A 23,020-nucleotide genomic window follows, 5' to 3' on the forward strand; every position below is an offset into this window, starting at 1 on the left:
TCGTGTGACACTGAAGACTGGAGTAATGATGCTGAAAATTCACTTTGCATCACAGGAATAAATTACATTTTAATTTATATTACAATAGAAAACAGTTCTTTTGAATTTTAATAATATTTCACAATATTACCGTTTGTCGTGGTGGGTATAGGAAACTTTTTTCGAAAAACATAAGTCTTATTGACTTTGTAACATTATATATGTCTTTACTGTCCCTTCTGATTAAAAAAAAAAAAAAAAAAAAAAAAAAAAAAATATCTTACTAACCCCAAACTATTAAATGGTAGTTTACCTTGTTAAGATGCTGCAAATCTATTCAAATAATCATTACTGATGTACACAGCCATATACAGTTGAATTTCACTTTAATGTGGGAGGAACAATTAAACGTCTAGCTAAACTTTAGTAGTAAGCATATATAAGAAACAAATTGGTGGACGCCATTTTGAAGACCAATGATTTAGAAGAAACTTCTGACCCAGAATACACAATTTAGTTAGATGAACTCTAGATTAATCTTTGTGAAAAAGAACACTGAATTAATCTCAAATTCAGTCTGAAACCTTACAACCCACAAGATTCTCCAGAATGCATGAAATGAACAAAACGAAACATGTAATATATGATGTTTTTAATTCAAATCAAATCCAACAATTTGGTGGTAGGGGGAATGTTCAGCAGTCTGTGATTGTGCTCGGGGTCTGTGTGGCGGCTGGAAACAGGTAGTGTACAGTAGGAAACCAGAGATCTGCCCACGACTCCACTACCCACATTCGGACACATTCACAAATTTAAACATGGACCTGAAGAGCCAAAAATAAAACAGCCTGATTTTCAAATGACTCAAAAAGAACGATCAAGGATGGTGGTGGTGGTGGGGGAATCTGAGCGAATCGATCCTCACCTGATACAGGTTACAATGCATTTTTTTGCCTAAAGATACAGGGCAGGTTTTTAATCTCAATTTAAAGCTTTATATCTAAAGTGTACGTGTGTTGTATATTCAGCAGGCCTGTAATACTGGCGGAGGAGAGGTGATTCGGTTATCGCAGTGAACGGTTCATATCCGACAACCTTGGTTCTTTCTTCGCCATGTGAAAACCACGCACGGTGCAGTATGGAGCAAAAACAACGAGAGTCGTATTACAGTTTGTGAGGTGGAACGAGAAGAGGAGATGTGTGTGTATAAAAGGCACGCCAGGGGTCATTCCCAAACCAAGCAAACAGACAGAAAAGCCTTCATACACACATGAAACGATACATTCTTGCTAACGTGCATACTAAAGATAAACGCTTCACTATGCACACACACACACACACAAACACAGTCTGAATCAGCAATGCCCAAACCTAAACGAATGAGGGGGAGGACATGGGATACTGAGTTCAGTCAAAGTCTGGGTCAGTACTGTAGCTGTGTGTGTCTCGCTCTCTCAAACACACACACAAAACACACACACACCTACCCATTCACACAACAACAAACACACACACAGATTTGGAGGCTGTGGACTAGCTCATTTCTGATTTTTCAACTGATTGGAGAGCCAGTCCAGCCCCTCGTAGAGCCCGTCTCCGCTGGTAGCGCAGGTGGCCTGGATGTACCAGTTACGATGACGGAGGGCGTGAAGGCCCAGTTTATCTGTAATCTCAGCTGCGTTCATGGCATTGGGAAGATCCTGTGATGGACAGGAGACAAATACAATCAGAGATTTAAAAATACACGTAAAATCAACATGAAATGGCATTCAGAACCGTACCCATGTTTTCAAATGAAACAGCATATTTAAATGACAAACTTGATTTTATCCTGCAGGAAGTTCTAAAATTGTACTTTTTTACTTTAAACCTCAGACCCCCAAGCATTAATATTCATGATGAGATATATATTTTTACACAAGTCTTTAGGAAGCCAAAATTTGCACAAACAAGGTTGCAAAATTTCACCACTATTTTCTGATACACTAAGTATCCACACAATTTAGTGCACAAATGTATTTGAAAATAATACAGTAGTGGCCAAAGGTGATGTCCAGCCTAGGGAAATTGATCTCTTTACCCTTTATTTAATGAATTTGTAATCATATTACATAGTTGTGCTTGAAGCCAATTTTTTATTTGTGATAAAGCAATGAAACACGGCAAATTGTGCAAACAGCTTTTGGCCAGGTTGTCATACAAAGACATTATGAACATGCAAAAACGAGAGAACCAAGAAAAAATTTATAACTGATTGTGTTGTAGTTAATGTATGATTTTTCCTTTGAGCTTTTTGTTTTTCGATGGATTTTTTTTGCATAGTAAAATAAAACTGTATTTTGCCATAATTTTGTCAGATAAATACCTTAACCAAGTGTAGTGTTTTGTTATTCCCTCATATTTAAAATATTATTTAAAATATAAATTTTTAATCATTTAATTGAAATTTTAGAGTCATAAAAAAAACAAATATTCCCTCCGGATGTCACTTTTGGACACTACTGTATATTGCAACCAGTAAAGATGGAGTCATGGAAAATTTAAATACTATAATAAATATTTACATCAAAGTGTATTTTAAATATATTGTACTAATTTTAATAGCTCTTCATTTAAATGAAATGCATGTTGCTTTATCAATGAGACAATAATGATAAAAACTGAATAATTTTTGTATATAACCGAATAGGCTCTATTGAGTGAAAACTACGTAATCTTTTTTTATTTATTATTATTACTATTTATTTAATTTTATATTATTTTTTGCAATATATAGTCATGTGTATATAATATATATAGTTTTTTATTTCGTTTTATTATTATTATTTTCTGTACATAGGCTTTACTAAGTGTTCAAAATTATTTTCTTTATTGTTTTAATGCTTTGGCAATACAAAAATTCTATTTTTGTCATGCCAATAAAGCTTTCTGAATTGAACTGAAAAGAGTTGGACCCCTATAGCACATCCCAAAAACAGTCTCAAATTTAAGCATGTTCAAAATTTCAGGGCACGATATCAAGACACCATTAAAAAAAAAATAATAATAAATAAATAAAATAAAATATATATATATATATATATATATATATATATATATATATATATATATATATATATATATATATATATATATATATATATATATATATATAATAATAATTCCCTCCAGATGTCACTTTTGGCCACTACTGTATATTCCAAACAGTAAATTTACTTATGTTCAAAATTTCAGGGCATGTCAGCTTTTTCCCCATCACTAGATGATTAGAAATAAAAGATAAAAATATTAGATGTCAAATACTTACTTTTAGAACAAGTTTATCTATTTACAAAGTGTTAATTGTGTCAGCTGGCTGGTGCCATTTTGTGCGACTTCAGCAAGATATGCAATTTTTTTCCACCAAAACTTAAGAGTATCAGCTACTGTTATGTGCATTTTTTACCTATATTTAGTGAAAGTATTATTTAACTTGCATTGGGTATCAGAGGATTAACCTGTTTTTAATGTAGTCTGGGTTGTATTTTCTTTATGTCTTTTTTAAAGATGAGAACGTCAAGCAACCTGTCCAAATTGACAAGCTTCTGAATTTGACCAGTTGAATTTCACAGTGATTTTGATGTCAACAACAAAAGGGTAGCATTTTCTTCTCTCTTTTAAAGCAGACAAGACAATTTATCTCACCATCATGACTATGCATGACAATATGGTTAGTTGCTTTTATTATTTGCATGTAATATTGTTTCAAAGAGCCGTGGAGAGATGGGCAATACTGCAGATAAGTGATGCTCACCTGTTTGTTTGCAAAAACGAGAAGGACTGCGTCACGCAGCTCGTCTTCTGCTAACATTCTTGTCAACTCCTCCCTGGCTTCATTAACTCGTTCCCTGTCATTACTATCAACTACGAAGATCAGACCTGCCAACAGGATTATCAGGAAAATCATTACAATAATAATTGTTGAACATGATTTTGTAACATTGTTACATTACAAGCAAATTTGCATCAATTCTTTTTTACAGCAAAATACACTCATTTTGATTGTTTACCTTGAGTGTTCTGGAAGTAGTGCCTCCAAAGCGGCCTGATTTTGTCTTGGCCACCAACATCCCAAACTGTGAAACTGATATTCTTATACTCTACCGTTTCTACATTAAAACCTGCATGTGAAAAGAGGAGAAAATAACTATAAAGCTTGGACATTACAGACACAAATTCAACACGCATACAGAAAAACAAAGCAGATAATGTGAACACGGCAACGCTGAGATGAGAACAAAAGAGCTTTGTGAAACATGATGCACAAGGTCAAACTGTGAGAAACATGTGAAAAATCAAGATAGCAAACACTGCCAAAAACAAATAACAGATGTAAAAAAAAAAAAAAAAAAAAAAAAATCAGCCATACCGATAGTGGGAATAGTGGTAACTATTTCTCCCAGCTTGAGTTTGTACAGGATGGTGGTTTTACCGGCGGCATCAAGACCGACCATGAGAATTCTCATCTCCTTCTTCCCGAATAAACCCTTAAACAGGTTTGCAAAGACATTCCCCATGCTTTACACTGCAAAATTAAGAGTTAAACATATTTTTCAATTTAAAAACAGGTTATACAGCACATAAGATACATACTACATGCATTTGACTTTAATTCAAAAGCACCATTTCAAAACAACACACTGTAATGTTCATACACTGTCACATTTTAAAGTTCACAGGAAGAAAATATTGTCTGATATTATGTGACATCAGATGTAGCTTTTTATTTTTTATGAATCAACATATACAAGGTCTTTGAAACTGGGATAGACAGTCTCTATGCTTCAAAGCAATGCAATAACACCTAAATAAGGCTAATGTCATTTAAATGGCTGTTTACTATAAAATATAAGGCACATTTTGTGAATAAATGTCTAATAAAATGGACAAACACCATTAGATGTGTATGGGACAGAGTCTGTGGCAGACTGACAGCTAGTCAATATTTAATCCAAAGTTTAAAAGACGAGGCTTAAGTTAGTCCCAGACTAAAATGCATGTTTGAGCTGTTTTAACTGAAAGCAAATCTCTTAAAATATATCACCATTGTTTTGCCTCAAGATGCACACCAGTAATGTTTTTTTCCCCTAAGGCACGTTTATAAAAGCTACTTAAATGTCCTAATTGAACTAAAACCAATCCTAGCATAATCTAAACCCTGTCTGTGAAACCAGGCCTTTAATACTTAAAACTAAGATTAATTTAACAATACTAACAATACATTCTAATAGCGATAACCTCTGTTATAATAGCAGATTAGCTAGCTTTTAACCACAAACAATTTTAAGATTATTTACAGACAGTTTTAAGTAGTAATACATAATATTTGAGGCGCGTTTTCCTTAAATAAACAGATTTTATGGACCAAGCATCTTTAGCAGATTAGCCGACTAGCTACACACAAGATAAGAGCAGCCAGCTGGTACTTCAAATGACGGATTATATCATTTTAAAACGGATAAATATATGACTAATGAGCTTAACGTAATTATCAATAAGTGAACATGTTTATCACGATGGCAGCAAAATAAAATCACCTCTAAACCGGGGCTTCTCGAGCTTTATGTCTCCACTGCTGTAGCGCACCGCTGTCACTGCAAAATGGCGTATGTAGCAACTCAACGCACCGGCTAGACAGGTCCCGCCCACCACATAATTCGATCCAATCAGATAAGGAGAACAATGCAGAATCCCGCCTTCTATAAGTGAGCGCCAATCAGAACGACCGACAGATCCGGTTGGATTTGGGAAATGAGGAAGTAAGAACTTCCGATCTATTGTAGTAACAGTACACGCCTTAGTTTACATTGTAATAGCGTTTGTCTTCATGCACAAAAATATATGTATTTTATATATAAGTATTGAGTGTTTTCTAAAACGGTGTGTCTGTGTATATTTTAATATTGACTAACAGAGTTAAACAGTGTTGTCTTCATAACAATAACTATAAATATAACAAATTTACAATGTACCTGTACATTTGCGCCAAAGTAATTGTATAATTTGACACATTAGGATTGAATTCAATCCAACACAAGTTAATACACAAATGCATAAGTGGCAAATGAATAGAAAGAGATGTAAACAACTCCAGTTCTGTTTGTTTGTGTGGTCACTTTTGCTAGAGTGCCAGTGTTGAGCAGGTGTCTGAATGTCCATCATATTCTTGCAGCTCTAATTTCCCATCTCGGACTCTCCAATCCCAGCTGGGATTGCCGTCAGGAGCAGGGACACACTGCAGCCACATGCCCGACTCGCACACTTCTGTGTCCGGAGACACCAGCCGCCCATCCAGGGTGGCCAAACTGAAGGTCCTCAAAGATATCTGTGACACAATTTTATCAATTACTAAAAAATGAGTCAAATTGCTTATAATAACGTGAAAAGAATCTTAAAAACCTACATCACACAAAAATCTCACCTGTTCACTGATTCCCACAGCAATGTGTCCGATTTTCACCTGAGGCCTTTCTCTGATCTTTAAACTCTCTCCACTTACATCTTCCACCCATATATCCACACCAAGACCTGCACACAGCACAAATCAATACATGACATACATAAGCACTTAAAGGATTAGTCCACTTTCAAATAAAATTTTCCTGATAATTTACTCACCCCCATTTCATCCAAGATGTTCATGTCTTTCTTTCTTCAGTCGAAATGAAATGAAGGTCTTATTATTCTCCTTATAGTGGACTGCAATGGCCTCCAAACGGTTGAAGGTCAAAATTACAGTTTCAGTGCAGCTTCAAAGGACTTTAAACGATACCAGATGAGGAATAAGTGTCTTATCTAACAAAACGATCGGTCATTTTCGAAAAAAAAACAACTGTATATGCTTTATATTAACAGATGATCACTTTGCACGTGCTTCCGCTTTCCGTATTCTTCAAAAAGCTTACGCTGTATGTCCTACGCCTTCCCTATTCAACTTATGGAACGAATGCGGCGCCAGTTTTGTTTTTTTCCGTAAGTTGAATAGGGAAGGCGTAGGACATACAGCGTAAGCTTTTTGAAGAATACGGAAAGCGGAAGCATGTGCAAAGTGATCATCTGTTAATATAAAGCATATACAGTTGAATTTTTTTCGAAAATGACTGATCGTTTTGCTAGATAAGACCCTTATTCCTCGTCTGGTATCGTTTAAAGCCCTTTGAAGCTGCACTGAAACTGTAATTTTGACCTTCAACCTTTTGGGCTCCATTGAAGTCCACTATATGGAGAAAAATCCTGGAATGTTTTCATCTTAATTTCTTTTTGACTGAAGAAAGAAAGACATGAACATCTTGGATGACATGGGGGGTGAGTAAATTATCAGGAAAAAATTTATTTGAAAGTGAACTAATCCTTTAATGATGATGAGACCTACCTTCAAAGTAGCAAGAAGGCGTCTGATCAGTTGACACCGACCAATCCACATTGAAGCTTTGATCATCTGCGGTGCTGCAGGAGGAGAAGACCCCTGAGCTTAAATCATCAGAGTCCTTTAAAACAAGAACATGGGGTTCATTTGATTTTCTGGCAAAATACACCTTAAAGGGATAGTTCACCCATAAATGAAAATTTGATGTTTATCTGCTTACCCCCAGGGCATCCAAGATGTAGGTGACTTTGTTTCTTCAGTAGAACACAAATGATGATTTTTAACTCCAGCCGTTGCCGTCTGTCAGTGGTATAATGCAAGTCAGCGGGAACTTGGACTATAAGAGTAAATAAAACACGACAGACAAATCCAAATTAAACCCTGCGGCTCGTGACGACACATTGATGTCTTAAGACACGAAACGATCGGTTTGTGCGAGAAACCGAACATTATTTATATCATTTTTTACCTCTAATACACCACTATGTCCAACTGCTTTGCGCACGGCATCCGGTGCGCGAGCTGTGTACGTGCTCTGGCGTAGTTTAAAGGATTAGTCCACTTTCAAATAAAATTTTCCTGATAATTTACTCACCCCCATGTCTGTCTTTCTTTCGTCAGTCGAAAAGAAATTAAGTTAAAATTTAAAATTTAAAAACATTCCAGGATTTTTCTTCTTATAGCGGACTTCAATGGACTCCACTGTTGAAGGTCAAAATTACACAGTTTCAGTGCAGCTTCAAAGGGCTTTAAATGATACCAGACGAGGAATAAGGGTCTTATCTAGCAAAATGATCAGTCATTTTTGAAAAAAATACAACTGTATATGCTTTATAAACACAAAATATCACCTTGTACGTGCTTCCGCTTTCCATATTCTTCAAAAAGCTTACGCTGAATGTCCTACGCCTTCCCTATTCAACTTACGGAAAAAAGGAACTGGCGGAACGTTCGTTCCGTAAGTTGAATAGGGAAGCAGAAGCACGTACAAGGTGATCATTTGTGGGAAAAAATCCTGGAATGTTTTCATCAAAAACTTAATTTCTTTTCAACTGAAGAAAGAAAGACATGAATATCTTGGATGACATGGGGGTGAGTAAATTATCAGGAAAATTTTATTTGAAAGTGGACTAATCCTAGAGCGCATACACACCTCATGCACCGGATACCGTGTGCAAGGCAGTTGGACATAGTGGTGTATTAGAGGTAAAAAATGATATAAATACTGTTCGGTTTCTCACATAAACCGATCGTTTCGTGTCTTAGGACATCAATGTGTCATCATGAGCCGCAGGGTTTAATTTGGATTTGTCTGTGCATGTTTATTTTACTCCTATAGATGGAGTTCCCATTCACTCGCATTATAAGACTGACAGACGGCAACGGTTGGAGTTAAAGATCATCATTTGTGTTCTACTGAAGAAACAAAGTCACCTACATATTGGATGCCCTGGGGGTAAGCAGATAAACATCAAATTTTCATTTTTGGGTGAACTATCCCCTTAATAAAAATGATTATTATGACTGCATGTTCACCTCCTCACTAAGATCTTGCTCAGAGTCACAGCGGCTGGTGCAGATGAGAGGTTGCAGTCTGTGAGAATCAGGTAAACTTGTGCCTTTTTGTTCTGTTCAAACCAAGAACAATAATTATAAATACATGATAATAAGAACTGATTCTATAAAAGTACATACAAACTGGAAGCAATCAATCAAATCCAGCTCACACACAACCAGCCCTCACCACTCTTCCTCAGCATGACCGACTCTTCCTCAGACTCAGAGTAGCTGTCATCTTCACTATGCAGCTGAGCTTCTTTCGGGCAATAAAGTGTCTGGAGCTGTAGAAACGGTTCCCATTCTTGTGCCCAATCGCTTCCCAGCTCTCGAAGACTCTCCAAATCACTCTCCACCTCTTCATCATCATCATCATCATCATCCACAAAGCTTCGGATGTTTCCATCCCAGCTCTCTGACTCCTCTAAAAGGCTTCTGTCATATTCACCACATCCTCCAAACACAACTCTCTTTTCCAAGAAATGATCAGCTTCAGCATCAGTCAGATGTTCGTTGATCTGTGTCTCTTCGTCAGATTCAAGCTCTCGTTCCTCATTATGTTCCTCCTCACCCCAGTATCTGTCCATCCAGCTGCTCGTCTTGTCTCTTGTTAGTTTGTTCATATCTGCATCCTCATCCCACTCGCTTTCCTCCGAGTCAGAATCATCCTCGTTCGGTGCCGTCTGTCTCCATGTGCTCACCCAGTGGATTGTGGGTGCTGAGAGGTCTTCTGGGAAGCTAGGAGGCTTTGTTGTCATGGTAGATTCTGGAGTTTTCGCGATGGATGGGTCAGAAGAGCTCCCGTCTTCGAATGGAGGTGCTGAACGTTGTTTGGCTGATGCTTCAGGCCCAGAGAGCCCACATACTAAATGTGCATAAAATAAAGTGCTTTTTTACCACCAAACTCAAAAGTTTTTTAAATTAATAATTTATTAAATTGATCAAAAGTGGCAGTAAAGACAGTTATAATGTTATAAAAGATTGCTGTTCTTTTGAACTTTCTATATAAGAATCCTAAAAAAAAAAAAAAAAAAAAATTATCACAGTTTTCCAACATTGATAATAATAATAAATGTTTCTTGAGCAGCAAATCATCATATTAGAATGATTTCTGAAGTTCTGAAGTTCTAAAATTCAGCTTTGCATCACAGGAATAAATTACATTTTAAAATATATTCAGATAGAACACATTTATTTTGAATTTAAATAATATTACTGTTTTTACTGTATTTTTGATCAAATAAATGCAGCCTTGGTGAGCAGAAGAGACTTTCATAAATAAAAACAAATCTTACCAACCCCAAAAATTTAAACAGTAGTGTACGTTAGTTGGTTGACATTGCATATATTACATTATACACATTTCATCACCATAAAACATTTCGAACCTGTTCTGAGTGCTTTAACAGTTTTTTGCAGCAGTTCAGATGCTGAGTTTCTCTCTCCCGGTTCCTTAACCAGTCCACCCTTGATGACATCACAGGTCAGGGGGTCACAGTCAGGTGGAATCTCCCATAAAGGAGGGGGCTCACTGACGATCTGATAATCGTAACACATTTTAGCATAGTTACACAGACTGCATATAGAGTCAAGGCACCAAAACTCTTGAAACACACAGATAGTATGCATGTCAACACAATTTGCACAAGTCAACAGTTTGGACAGAATGTTTGTTTGAATTTTAGTTTTGACTGAATTTATGTTTATCATGATCTTAAACGTATTTTGATCTTAATCGTATATGCTTAAATGTCTGGAATTAGGTTTAATCATAACCGTTTTGTTTTGAAGTTTTGAAATTTGGATAAAACTAGGTCACAGAGTGAGGGATGCACTGATGATAAAATATTAATGTTATGAATACAATCAATAGTCAATAAATAATCTATAATCAATAAAAAAAAAACAGATATTATAATTTGTTAAAAATATTTAAAAATTGTTTAAAATATATATATTTCAAATATATGTTGTAAACATTGCAGCTTTTTCAAATTAAAGGTCCCGTTCTTCGTGATCCCATGTTTCAAACTTTAGTTAGTGTGTAATGTTGTTGTTAGAGTATAAATAAAATCTGTAAAATTTTAAAGCTCAAAGTTCAATGCCAAGCGAGATATTTTATTTAACAGAAGTCGCCTACATCGAACGGCCAGTTTGGACTACATCCCTCTACTTCCTTCTTTAATGACGTCACTAAAACAGTTTTTTGACTAACCTCCGCCCACAGGAATACACAAGAGTTGCGTTTGTAGAGTGTGTTTGTCGCCATGTCGTCGAAACGCTGTTATTTTAATCCCGCAGTCCAATCACCGGGTCTGATTCCGGCTCAAATTGATAGGGTAAAATTAAAGACATGTTTACAATAACACTGAGCGCATGCATCTCCACGATATGGTAAGAGGCGTGACCTTTCCGGGCAAGGTTCGCTCAGAGCTGTCGAATCACAACACAGGAACCGCTGGCACAATCAGAACTCGTTACGTATTTCTGAAGGAGGGACTTCATAGAACAAGGAAGTCATCAGCCCGTTTTTATGACAGTGGAAACAGCGGTATACAGATAAGTAAATTATGTGAAAAATACTGTGTTTTTTTACACGCGAAACATGAACACATGTTATATTGCACACTATAAACACAATCAAAGCTTCAAAAAAAACACGAAAAACGGGACCTTTAAAATTTGTGCCAAAATATATTTTTATAAAAAAATATTTTTAAAAATATATATTAGTTTGAAATATAATTTAAAAATCTGATTTTTTTTTTTCTGTATGGGTTGTCTAAATGAAAACCTAAAGTAAATGTATAAATTAACAAGTAAATGTACAAATTAAAGATTAACTTTAGGTGAGTGTTATATGTCAAAGGAAAAACACAAGTCTTGAAAACACACACATTATGCATGAATATATTGTGTCAGTCAAAAGTTTGGACAGAATTTGAGTTAAAAATATTTGGTTTTTTTTATCTTAAGCATATTTCGATCCAAATCTTATGCTTAAACGTGTGAAATTAGGTTTGTGGACAAATATAAATTTTATTAAAAATGTATTTATTACATACAGTATATTATACATATTTATATTGTTACAATGTAAATAAATAATGTATATGTAAATAATACGTAAATAATGTACATATGTTTCTGTATATTTATATTAGTGCTGTCAAATGATTAATCACGTTTAATCACATCCAAAATAAAAGTTTGTTTACATAATATGCTTGTCTACTGTTTATATTTATTATGTATATGTAAATACACACACATACGTGTATTTATTTAAGAAATATTTACATGTATACACATTTAATTCATTTATATAAATATAACAAATATAATATATTTTTGTTAAATATATACATGCATGTGTATTTCCTTTTCCATATGTATTAAATTTCCATTTGTGTTATTTTTTTAATTTTGATGACTTTACTATTTCTCTAAAATGTAGAAAATGATCATAATTAAGAATGAGGAGGTGTGTTAATTTGACTGGTTGTGTCTAATAAGGTGACTAGACAGCGCACACACACAGACTGCATGCTCACTTCACCTTCAGATAGAGGGGATGAGGATAGTATCGTGTCCAGGGCTGGTGTCCATTGAGCATGTGCAGTAACATACAGCAGCTGCTCCAGACGTCAGCTTTAGCAGAGCGAGGGTCGCCCCTCGCCACCTCTGGAGGCATATGAGACTCAGTGCCACGCAGAATGTTCCCTGCACACACCACACACACTGCATCTATTATTCTTTATAAGTAGGCATGGATGCATGCTGGAGTGTGTGTGTGTGTAGTCACCTCTGAAGGTTTTGATGCTGTATCCTCCCTGATTGAGCGTCTCAGAGAGCCCGAAATCACACAAAAAACACTGTCTGCCATCCTCAGACAGCAACACGTTGTCAACTACATACATGAAATCAACACATGAATGATCTCAGGGAATTCTTGTACTGAAAATCCATAGCAATGAACGTGCCACAAACCTTTCACATCAAGGTGTACGACGCGTCTGCTGTGCAGGTGTTTGAGAGCCTGCAGCACCTGAGAATGATAATACAGAGCCAGTTCTTCAGAGAGACGACCCCTAGCTCTCAGCAACTGAGCTAAAGAACCTAGAGAGAGAGAGAACTGATTGGCTCAAATATGAGTTGACTTGATTTTTAGAGGCTTCCACTGGTAAAAGTGATCACCTCTTTTCAGGTCCATGAAGAGAATCACATTGGGTCCTTCTCTCACGGCTCCATACAGCTGGAGGACACGAGGAGACTCCATCCTGCTCCATGTTTCTACTTCCTCCCACCTAAAACTACAAAGGGGAATCTTCACAAGAGAGCAATGCATTGGATCAGTTAGGAAATAATCACAGGAAATGGTTTTCATGCAATTCAAAAACAACTTTGTCCAAAAACACTGCATCCAATCAAGAATATTCAGAGATATTTAGCCTTACACTCTTAAAAATAAAGCTTCCAAAAGGGATTTTCACAGAAATGCCATAGAACAACCATTTTTGGTTCCCCAAAGAACCTTTCAGTGAATAGTTCTAAAAATAACTATTTTTCTTAGTTTGAAGAACATTGTAAAATTCTAAAGAACCATTTCCCACTATAAAGAACCTTTTGTGGAATGGAAAGGTTCCATGGATCATGTTCAAGGTTCTTCATGGAACCATCAATGCCAATAAAGAACCTTTAAGAGTGTGTAAGTAATTTTAATATATAAGTCAGAAATGGATATTCACCCTCTTGGCAGCACATGTAAATCCTGTTTGCTTGTCCCGAATGCTGAAGACGTCTCCATAAGACCCGTTTTGAATGTGTCGGAGAAGTGAATATTCACGACCCTCTCGATATTCTGAGTTTTTAACCTGGAGGAACTAAGAAATAATGTGCACCATGAAAACTGCTGTAAATAACTGTATAGAAAAAAATAAAAATAATGAAATTGATAGATAAAAAATTTTTCTGCCTGCCTCAGATTTAACAAAATGATCAGAACTGTACTGTTTTGAAATTGTTAAAAACTGGGTCATGTGGGAGGAACTGGTAATAAAATATTCACAATTATGGCCGATATCACAATTCTTAAAAAAATTCTTTCTCATTTAAAAGTTCATCTTTAATTTATAAATTTATTTGTATAATACAACCATAATTATACAATATAATTGTATAATTCAACCCATACAGCAAAAAATATATATATATTCAGATCAATTTTATTATATTTAATAATATATATTTAATATTTTGTCCCCTAGCCAAAATATATTTAAAATATATGCTAAATATATGTACAAAATGTACTACAATGAGCAAGAAAATACATTTCCAATCCTAAAATTCATTTTGAGTAAATGCTAAATGTTTTTTGTAAATATATTTTGGAGAATATAAATATATTTAGACTGACAATAAAAAAAATTGCCCCAAAATATGAGGACATATAACTAAAACATATTGGAAAATTTTTTTTTTTTATATATATTATTTGAAAGATATTTTTTGTATAGTTTAAAATATGTTTGAAAAAATATCTAAAAATGTATTTTTGCTGTATTGATTGTCTAAATTAAAAATAAAACAACAATTAAAGATTAACTTTAAGTGAATGTTATATGGCAAAGGTTATCTAAATGAGAATGAACGATTACATTTTCAAAATCTGGCAATACCTTATAATTTTGCCCACTTTATGTACATAAGCATTATAAAATATTCACATTTGTATCTTGTCTAACTGTCAAGCTGCATTACTGTCTTTAGTCACACACCTGCTTAGGGTGGAACAGAAACCCCTCGTTCACATTCATGTCTTTCTCCTGCGTTACTTCTTTAACCATTTTACCGAAAAATTCAGAGAAATGCCAACGGTCCGTTTGAGTCACAACGCCCCACAGTTCACCTGCTTCCAGTTTGGAGCAAAATCCTGAAATGGAAGACTCGGAATCGCTTTCTGTGATGTCTTCAAATGTACCTAGAGCATCAAAGCAACCTGGCAAAAACACTTCAGGGAATTTTATGCTGCCAACACCCTCCAAACCACAGCTGTCTGAATCTGAGCTGCTTGTTTGTCTGTCCGTGTTACAGTCTGTGGTGTAGACTGAACTCTCAGAGCTGTAGTTCAATCTAGATGAAGCTGAACCCCACTCCGCCTCGACGAGACTGTCACGGTGGTCGGTTTCTGTGCTGTCGGCTCTCCTATCCCAGTCTGTGTAAATGCAAGTCGAATTGAAGTCAAAATCATCTATGAATGACCCAAAGTGATCAGCGTTCAACCTGGAAGTATTGCAGGAATATCCAGAACCTGCTGTAGCTTCTATACTGCAACCAGGCAGGTTACTCGAGACGTACAAATCTTCAGATTCTTCATCAAAGCTGTTCCAGACATATACAGGGTCTTGTTCATTACATACATCAGTTTTAACAAGGGTATTGTGAGTATTACAGTCAACTGGAGTAGTGTGACAAGAAGAGTCGCATCCCTTGATGCTCTCAGCGTAAATATACTCAAACTCAGAGTCCAAGTTTGGTTCCACACCGCCAGATATCGAGCTGCGAGACTCAAAGGTAGAAGGAAAGTCAACCTCCAGCCTGTGAAGACATAAACGGGAAATGCCAACATCTTGAGGACAATCCCACACATGGGAAATCTGCTGAGGTTGGGATAGACGCTCTGGTGTTGAGGAGCATCTTGAGAAGCTGTTGCTCTTCTGGTCTGAATCGACTGGAGCATTTCCTTTCTTTCTTGCTCTGTATTTTCTATACGTTTCCCTTCTTTTCTTCATGTCTTCAATCTCTGTTCTGCATTTCCTGTGATGTTTCCTGAAGCAGCAGGATGTAGCTTTCTTCTCTCTCTTACTAGATGCATCTGACCTTTGAATTACCACAGAAAACCTAACGGTTAAATCAATAAATGGAACCATAAACCTGTCATTTCATTGAAAGTAAATGGAAAGCATCACATTGTGCAAACCTGTTGCTGATGCACGACTCGATATTGTTGTCTTCTGTACTTGTAAAGCCAGACGTTTGATATTCCTCACCTGTAAATACACATAAATATAACTTAAAACGTATGAATATTAACACAAACATAAATTCGACAGCAACTTCCCATCCAAATCAACCTCAAAAAGTTCAGTCTACTGTTGTTATTGCTAAAAGGCACATATCGTGAAAATATGACTGATTTTGGCTGCGTGAGATTCTCCAGCTTTGATGTTGTTGAGCAACCTGTTGCTCCGCCCTCTTCTGGAAAGGGGGCCGGGAGCAGCAGCTCATTTGCATTTAAAGGGACACACACCCAAATAGAGGCAAATTTGACAAGCTATAATAAATGATCTGTGAGGTATTTTGAGCTGAAACTTCACAGACACATTCTGGGGACACCAGAGACTTATACTACATCTTGTGAAAAGGGGTATTATAGGTCGTCCTCAACTAAAACTAAATCATTTTTTGTTAACTGAAATTAAGCTAAAATAAAACATGATAAAATATTAGATTTGAACAAAAATTCTAAATTTTGTTTTGGCAACTTAAGCCGCGTTTCCACCAAAATTACCCGGAACAATTTGTCCCAGGAGCTTTTTTTCTCCCCCAGACCTATTGCTAGCTGCATTTCCATAGCGGTCTAAAGTACCGTGAAGATAGTCTGGTGACGGAGGATTGCGTGCGACTTTCCAGTTCCTGCTGGATTTCGTCCTCCGCATATAAGCTTAATAAAGCCTGAACCTCATCGTCAGTCTATCGGTCATATTTTTTAAACTCCATTGTTGATTCAAATAGCAAACAACTCTGCACACACCACAACAAACTTTAAAAAAATTATGGTTGAAATAAAATGCTGTGGAGTCAACCAATCAAAATGCTGCATGAACTCAACCAATCAGCATGTTCAGCGCCCAAGTCCCACCCCGAAAGTTCCGGAACTTTGAAAAAGTACTACCAAAGTCCCTTACAAGTCATTTCACTCGGCGGCCATCTTTGAAACACCTCTCGGGCATCCTGGGCATCATGCAATCTCTTTGTATGGGGAAACATCAAATTCTCCAAAACTGTTCGCCAACCTTACGATTAAATTTCATATTTGAAATCAACAATGAAATCTAACAACAACCGGCTCATAAATTTAGTTTCTAAACACTCGAATCATGACCAAAAAACCTTGTGTTATAGAATAACACAAGACGTGTCACTCGTATTGTTTTGAATGGGAGAAAGTGTAACGCGTAATATGGCGGAATAAGTCCCACCTTCTAAATAAGAGCCAATCGCCGACTGGTAAAGTCATCGCGTCACTTCAGCGGCCGTTAGAATCACCGGTTTCTATAGAAACAGTCAGACTCGGGCCTCCGAAGAGACGCGCATTTAGGTCTGCGCATGCGCATTAGCTTGATCCAGCATGAAAAATAGTTTTTTTTGGTCATGATTCGAGCGTTTAGAAACTAAATTTATGAGCCGGTTGTTGTTAGATTTCAATGGTGATTTCAAATATGAAATTTAATCGTAAGGTTGGCGAACAGTTTTGGAGAATTTGATGTTTCCCCATTCAAAGAAATAGGAGCTGCATGATGCCCAGGATGCCCGAGAGGCGTTTCAAAGATGGCCGCCGAGTGAAATGACTTGTCTTAAAGGGACTTTGTTCAATAGTCTTTGGTACTACCTAGTGAGCAGGTACATTCTGAAGGGGAATTTTTTTTTACCCAGAACTTCATTTAGACCCTGGTTCCTGTGGTAAAAACATATACCACCCCAAAGTTCCTAGTTCCTAGGGAAAGTTCCTGTGGTGAAAACGTGGCTTAACTGAAATAAAATAAGTTTTAGTACTAAAATTATTACAACTGAAATAGACATAAAAATAAATTAAAGCAAAATAGTACATTGTTGTCTTGTAAATGTACCCTCAGTCTGAGACTGACACAAGACCGAGTACATGTAATCCAGACCGAGACAAGACCTTCAAAAAATATAGTCTCGAGACCGATCTCGAATACTACAACACTACTAGACAGATCTTGGAAGAAAGTTCATTTTTTAAGAATATAAGATCCCCTTCTGTCTAAAAAGTGGTTGACATCCTTTCTTGAACCCATTAACCTTTAAAGGGTTAGTTCATCCAAAAATGAAAATTCCATCATCATTTACTAACTCTCATGTCGTTCCAAACCCGTAAGACTTTTGTTCATTTTCAGAACACAAATGAAGATCTTTTTAATAGAATATGAGTGATTTCTGTCTCTCTATTGACATTCTATGCAACTACCACTTTGACAATTCAAAAAGTTCATAAAGAGATCGTAAAACTAATCCATATGAATTAAGCGGTTTACTCAAAATTATCTGAAGAGACTCAATCGCTTTATACACTAAACAGATTTAATTTAGGCTTTTATTCACATATAAACATTCATTAACTCACACATCAGATGGTAAACAGAAGCTTAAGCATGCTTGATTGACGTGTGCGAGAACCAATGAGGTTCATTCTTGCGTTACGCAGCAAGTTTGAGCTTCCGCAGGAATGATTGAGATTTGTTCTCACGCATCAAGCAAGTACGGTTGAGCTGTTTATGTTCGCTGATCAAAGTTTATATGTGAATAAAATCCTAAATGAAATCTGTTCATCATATAAAGCGATCAAGTCTCTTCAGAAAATTTGGACTAAACCGCTCAATTCATATGGATTCATTTTACGATCTCTTTATAAACTTTTCGAAGCGTCAAAGTGTTACTACGTAGCCGTCTATGGAGGGACAGAAAGCTCTCAGATTTCATTAAAAATATCTTAATTTGTGTTCTGAAGATGAACTAAGGTCTTACTGGTGTGGAACGACATGAGGGTGAGTAATTAATGACAGAATTTTCATTTGTGGGTGAACTAACCCTTTAAAGTGACTGTCCTCTCTCACCCCTCGGCATGATGTTTGATATTCTAGTGTCTTCTACACCCACTGGCTGAAGTTCAGGCGCCTCTCCACACTCTGTGCCTGACGTCGAGGTCCCTTCATCCAGATAAACCAGTGTAGACACTTCTGTAAGCCTGCTGGAGCGAGACATGGTCGGTATGGCCATTTCTCTGTCGTCTCAACTAAAAAAAAATAAGCAAAAATGGAGGTCGGTAAGATAACAGGGGCATCACTTTCTTCACACTTCCTGATACAAACACACTCTAAGATAGTGTGTTCATTGGAGAGCAGTTGCTGGGGTGTATTAATAGAAGTGACATTTTGGCACGTTTGAAGCTGCGTGTCTCTCGCTTCCCTTCAGCTGTCCCAGTCTCTCCCTTTCACACTTTCTCATACCGGATCATTTATCAGTCCCAACATTCTTGCAATTTTTGTCAGTCTCTTTACCATCTCCATTGAAATTTGATTTCCACTTAGTGTTTGCTGTATAGTCAAACTTTCATACAGTGATTTAGTTCATTCGTACCTCAACATCATCACACATGCTCAGAATGCCTTCATTACATAAAGCATTCACACCTATCAGCTCCATAATCAACACACAACAGGATAGTTATGCAAGAATTACAAGTTAAAAGTTGTTTTCAGACTTATTCAGCAAGGATGCATTAAATTGATCAAAAGTGACAGTAAAAAGATAAGTAAATATGTTCTTTTGAACTTTCTTTTCTTTAAAGAACACTGGAAAAAAAGTGTTTCAACAAAAAATATTAATCAGCACAAATGTTTTCAACATTGATCATAATTAGAAATGTTTCTTAGGCAGCAAATCAGCATATTAGAATGATTTCTGAAGGATCATGTGACACTGAAGACTGGAGTAATGATGCTGAAAATTCAGCTTTGAATCACAGAAATAAATTACATTTTAAAATATATTACAATAGAAAACTGTTATTTTGAATTGTAATATTATTTCACAATTTTTCTGTTTTTATTGTATTTTTACCCCAATAAATAAAGCCTCGGTGAGACATTAAAACATAAATCTTACCAACTCCAAACGTTTGAATGGTCCTGCAGATGCATTTTGATTTAGCTGTTATCTATTTTTACACACCTACTCGCTTTAACTCAGCTTACACCGGTATACTAAGTTGTTCCGGTCAGGTGTTGTTGTGTAAGTTCTCTAGACAAAATGTCAACATACCAGAAAAATCAGCCGGGACAGGGTTCTGGAAATCTGCAAACTTTCTCTTGTTTTCTTCCTTCGTCAAACACACTTGGCTGATGAATATTTTTTCACTCTTGTATGGCTTCAGTCGATGGTAACGTGTTTTAGCCGGTCTGAGTGAGACCTCAAACACACGCAAGCTGTGAAACATGAGACCATCAAGCAACAGCTATTTGGAAAATCTGTGTCAGCCTCTCTGATTGGTTAAAGACATTTACATGCCTATTCCAATACTGGTAAAAATTCAATCACTTTGCCGAGATGGATCTGCCAACACGCACCATGGAAACCAGACAGAGTTTATCAAAACAGTCTGAGGAGACACGAATGAGTCAACGTGCAATCTATTTTAAAAGTATTTAATTTCAGTGTTTTTTTCCTGGTATAATTATTAAACAAAAACAAACAAATCCACTTCAACAAATAACGGAGGAAAAAAAAAGGACAATCCCAAAAATCAAAATCAACCTCATTGTATCACAGGCGATCAATAAGCAAATTTATTTGCCCCTTCAGTAAATTTTAAAATAAGATAAAGACAAAAATCACAAAATTAATTGTTGAATGACACTTGCACTTGAATATAAACACTTTTAAGTAATTTGTAAAACTTTTAAAAATGCTTGCGGACAACTTGAAACGTTTCAAATGAAACCTACAACGGAAACAGCAGATAATTCTGAGTGAACCCTGACACTTAACACCCTCTAAGTAAAATATAGGGTTAATTTCTCATCACAGGCCAATTGCATTTACAATTCTGGAACAAATTTTACAGATTAAAATTTGTTCTATCAGATTTTAAAGTCATTATGAAGTTGCTTTTGTGGTTGATGTATTGGACTGGTGTTTTAAGTTTAGTTCACTGCTGATACATTCAGTTTTGATTCTCAGTAGCTGTTCTTAGATTGTGTTGTAATCGGCAATACAATTTAAAATGCATAAAATCAACATCCTCTAACAATGCACACAATGGACTTCAGATATCATTTACTTTAATTCTGCTGAAATCACTTCTATAGTCACTCTGACATCTTCAGCAACTGAGTACATGTAGAGATTTTAAAGTGAAATAATAACTTTGATAATGTGCCTTGGTTTTGTTGTCAGTTTCCCTTAACAAAATCGATTTAAATCAAAAACTAAAATGTTTCTCAGTGTATCCTGCTTAAGCATAAGGCTCTGTATGTGTTTGTTCTGGTAAAAACTAAATATTAAAGAAAAACATGATGCACAGTCCCTTGTCCAAAGAGGGCTTCTTTAAAAGCAATGCTTTATGCAACATGTCTGAGTGCTGAGTGTGTGTATGGATGTGCACTTGTGTTATGCATGGACATGTGATCCAGTGTCAGTCTATGGATTTTCACTCAAAGAGAATTATCCCACCAGGTGGCTGTGGATGCTTTAGTGCAACCGTGCACTTCCGGGTCACAACTGTATCCCGTAGGGCAACAGTGCTTCATGTCTTTACAGCACACTGCCTACAAAAAGAGAAAAACCTCTTTTAAATGTTTGCATACTTCGGTGAAGATAGCTATTAGTAGAACTGGTTTCACTTCCTGCATGCATGTAAAATGTCAGTCAACACAATAAATAAAAATAACATCAATAAAAAATACATTTCATTAAATAAAATAAATAAAAAACATAATATACATTTCAGTAAACAAATAAACAATAAATAAAAGACAAAAACAAAACTAAAAATATAAATAAATATGTATAAAAAAAAATCAACTAATAAAAACAAATATTAATTTCAGTAAACAATTAATTTTTTATTAGGTTATTATTTGTATTTACTGAAATTTTATTGTTTTATGTAATTATCTTTCTCATTTTATTTTTGTATTTAATTATGGATTAAATACATACACATACATTATATATATATATATATATATATATATATATATATATATATATATATATATATATATATATATATATATATATATATATATGTTTTTTAATCCATAATTAAATACAAAAATAAAATTTACTGCAATATGTTTATTATTTGTTTTATTTAATTTTTTTTTTTCATCTTAAATTTTATTTATTTATTTGGTCATGTAAAGACAAAAAGTAATTAAAACAAAAACAAATTTCAGTAAAACAAATACAAAAAAAATTGGCAAAGACAATAAACAATTACATAAATAAAACAAGTAAATATATTTCAGTAAAAAAAAAACCACTATAAATAACAATTAATCAAATAAATAAAAATAGAAATAAATAAATTTCATATTTTTTTTTTTTTTTTTCATCTTTACTTGACCAAATCAATAAATAAAATTAAGTAAAGACAAAAAACAAAAAAAAAAAACAAAGAAACATTTCAGTAAAAAAAAACAAAAACAAATAAATACAAAAATACAATTTGGGAAAGGAAATAAATACATAAAACATAAAAAAAAAGTTTCAGTAAAAAAAAAACACTATAAATAATAAATAACAAAATACATAAAATATAAATAAACAACACAAACAAATGTAAAATTAAGATAAAGAAATAAAATTAAAAAAAATCAGTAAACAAATCAATAAAAATAAGTAACAGTGATAGTGATAGTGATAGTGATGTTTACTTTAGCAAGCAGCACTAATAATATCAGACATCATAGAAAAACAATCATTGGATTTCATACCTCTCTATATGGACAGCAGGCCCATGTGGAGTCTGATAGTCTACAGCAGGTCTGGGTCTTTGAACAGCGTGTGGACGCGTCACACAGCTCCTCCTCTTCTAAATGCGTGTCAGTGTGCGTTTGTAACTGTGTCAGAGGAACACTGAGCACGCTGGACGCTTTATCGCAGGTTCCAAATTCGAGGTTGCAGGTGTAGCCCTGTGGGCAGCAGTGCTCATGGTCCTCACAGCACACAGCCTGCAGAGAAAGAAAGATCAGAGAAGAGCACATAAAC

General features: G+C 35.3%; 3 protein-coding genes across 6 annotated transcripts in view; all 3 read right to left on the reverse strand.

Moving 5' to 3' along the window:
* Nucleotides 1-616: 616 nt before the first annotated feature.
* arf2b (ADP-ribosylation factor 2b) lies at nt 617-5,680 on the reverse strand. Its single transcript, XM_048175463.1, has 5 exons — nt 5,556-5,680; nt 4,388-4,543; nt 4,029-4,139; nt 3,773-3,897; nt 617-1,679 (listed from the first exon to the last, which is right to left on the reverse strand). The coding sequence occupies exons 2-5, from the start codon at nt 4,533-4,535 to the stop codon at nt 1,518-1,520; spliced, it is 546 nt and encodes a 181-aa protein (XP_048031420.1). The 5' UTR covers nt 4,536-4,543; nt 5,556-5,680; the 3' UTR covers nt 617-1,517.
* Nucleotides 5,681-5,844: 164 nt separating this feature from the next.
* LOC125258494 (mitogen-activated protein kinase kinase kinase 14) lies at nt 5,845-20,284 on the reverse strand. Of its 4 annotated transcripts, none has more exons than XM_048175458.1 (15): nt 20,069-20,284; nt 18,862-19,040; nt 15,924-15,993; nt 14,722-15,823; nt 13,690-13,824; nt 13,139-13,268; nt 12,932-13,060; nt 12,747-12,851; nt 12,501-12,664; nt 10,330-10,480; nt 9,129-9,806; nt 8,921-9,012; nt 7,391-7,505; nt 6,440-6,546; nt 5,845-6,343 (listed from the first exon to the last, which is right to left on the reverse strand). In XM_048175458.1, the coding sequence occupies exons 2-15, from the start codon at nt 19,022-19,024 to the stop codon at nt 6,140-6,142; spliced, it is 3,345 nt and encodes a 1,114-aa protein (XP_048031415.1). In that variant the 5' UTR covers nt 19,025-19,040; nt 20,069-20,284; the 3' UTR covers nt 5,845-6,139. The 4 variants fall into 4 exon arrangements, with proteins under 4 accessions (XP_048031415.1, XP_048031416.1, XP_048031418.1 ...); XM_048175459.1 differs by lacking the exon at nt 20,069-20,284 and adding an exon at nt 19,913-20,042; XM_048175461.1 differs by lacking the exon at nt 20,069-20,284 and having other exon boundaries at nt 18,905-19,037.
* A 786-nt stretch (nt 20,285-21,070) lies between these two features.
* grnb (granulin b) overlaps nt 21,071-23,020 on the reverse strand; it is a 12,964-nt gene continuing 11,014 nt past the window's right edge. Inside the window, exons 15-16 of the mRNA XM_048175462.1 lie at nt 22,747-22,983; nt 21,071-21,573 (exon numbers count right to left, since the gene is read on the reverse strand). Of these exons, the coding sequence (XP_048031419.1) occupies nt 21,460-21,573; nt 22,747-22,983 (351 nt within the window). The 3' untranslated portion in view covers nt 21,071-21,459. The remainder of the gene's footprint in view (nt 21,574-22,746; nt 22,984-23,020) is intronic.

This window comes from Megalobrama amblycephala, linkage group LG22 (assembly GCF_018812025.1).
Source record: "Megalobrama amblycephala isolate DHTTF-2021 linkage group LG22, ASM1881202v1, whole genome shotgun sequence".
NCBI lineage: Eukaryota > Metazoa > Chordata > Actinopteri > Cypriniformes > Xenocyprididae > Megalobrama > Megalobrama amblycephala.

Coding starts and splice junctions, on each gene's coding strand:
- arf2b (XM_048175463.1), bottom strand. CDS start 4,535: ATGGGGAATGTCTTTGCAAACCTGTTTAAGGGTTTATTCGGGAAGAAG. Junction 4,140..4,387: donor TACCACTATTCCCACTATCG/GTATGGCTGATT, acceptor TTTCACATGCAG/GTTTTAATGTAGAAACGGTA. Junction 3,898..4,028: donor CTACTTCCAGAACACTCAAG/GTAAACAATCAA, acceptor TCCTGTTGGCAG/GTCTGATCTTCGTAGTTGAT.
- LOC125258494 (XM_048175458.1), bottom strand. CDS start 19,024: ATGGCCATACCGACCATGTCTCGCTCCAGCAGGCTTACAGAAGTGTCT. Junction 12,665..12,746: donor CAGCATCAAAACCTTCAGAG/GTGACTACACAC, acceptor TGGTGTGTGCAG/GGAACATTCTGCGTGGCACT. Junction 6,344..6,439: donor CTGTGGGAATCAGTGAACAG/GTGAGATTTTTG, acceptor ATTGTGTCACAG/ATATCTTTGAGGACCTTCAG.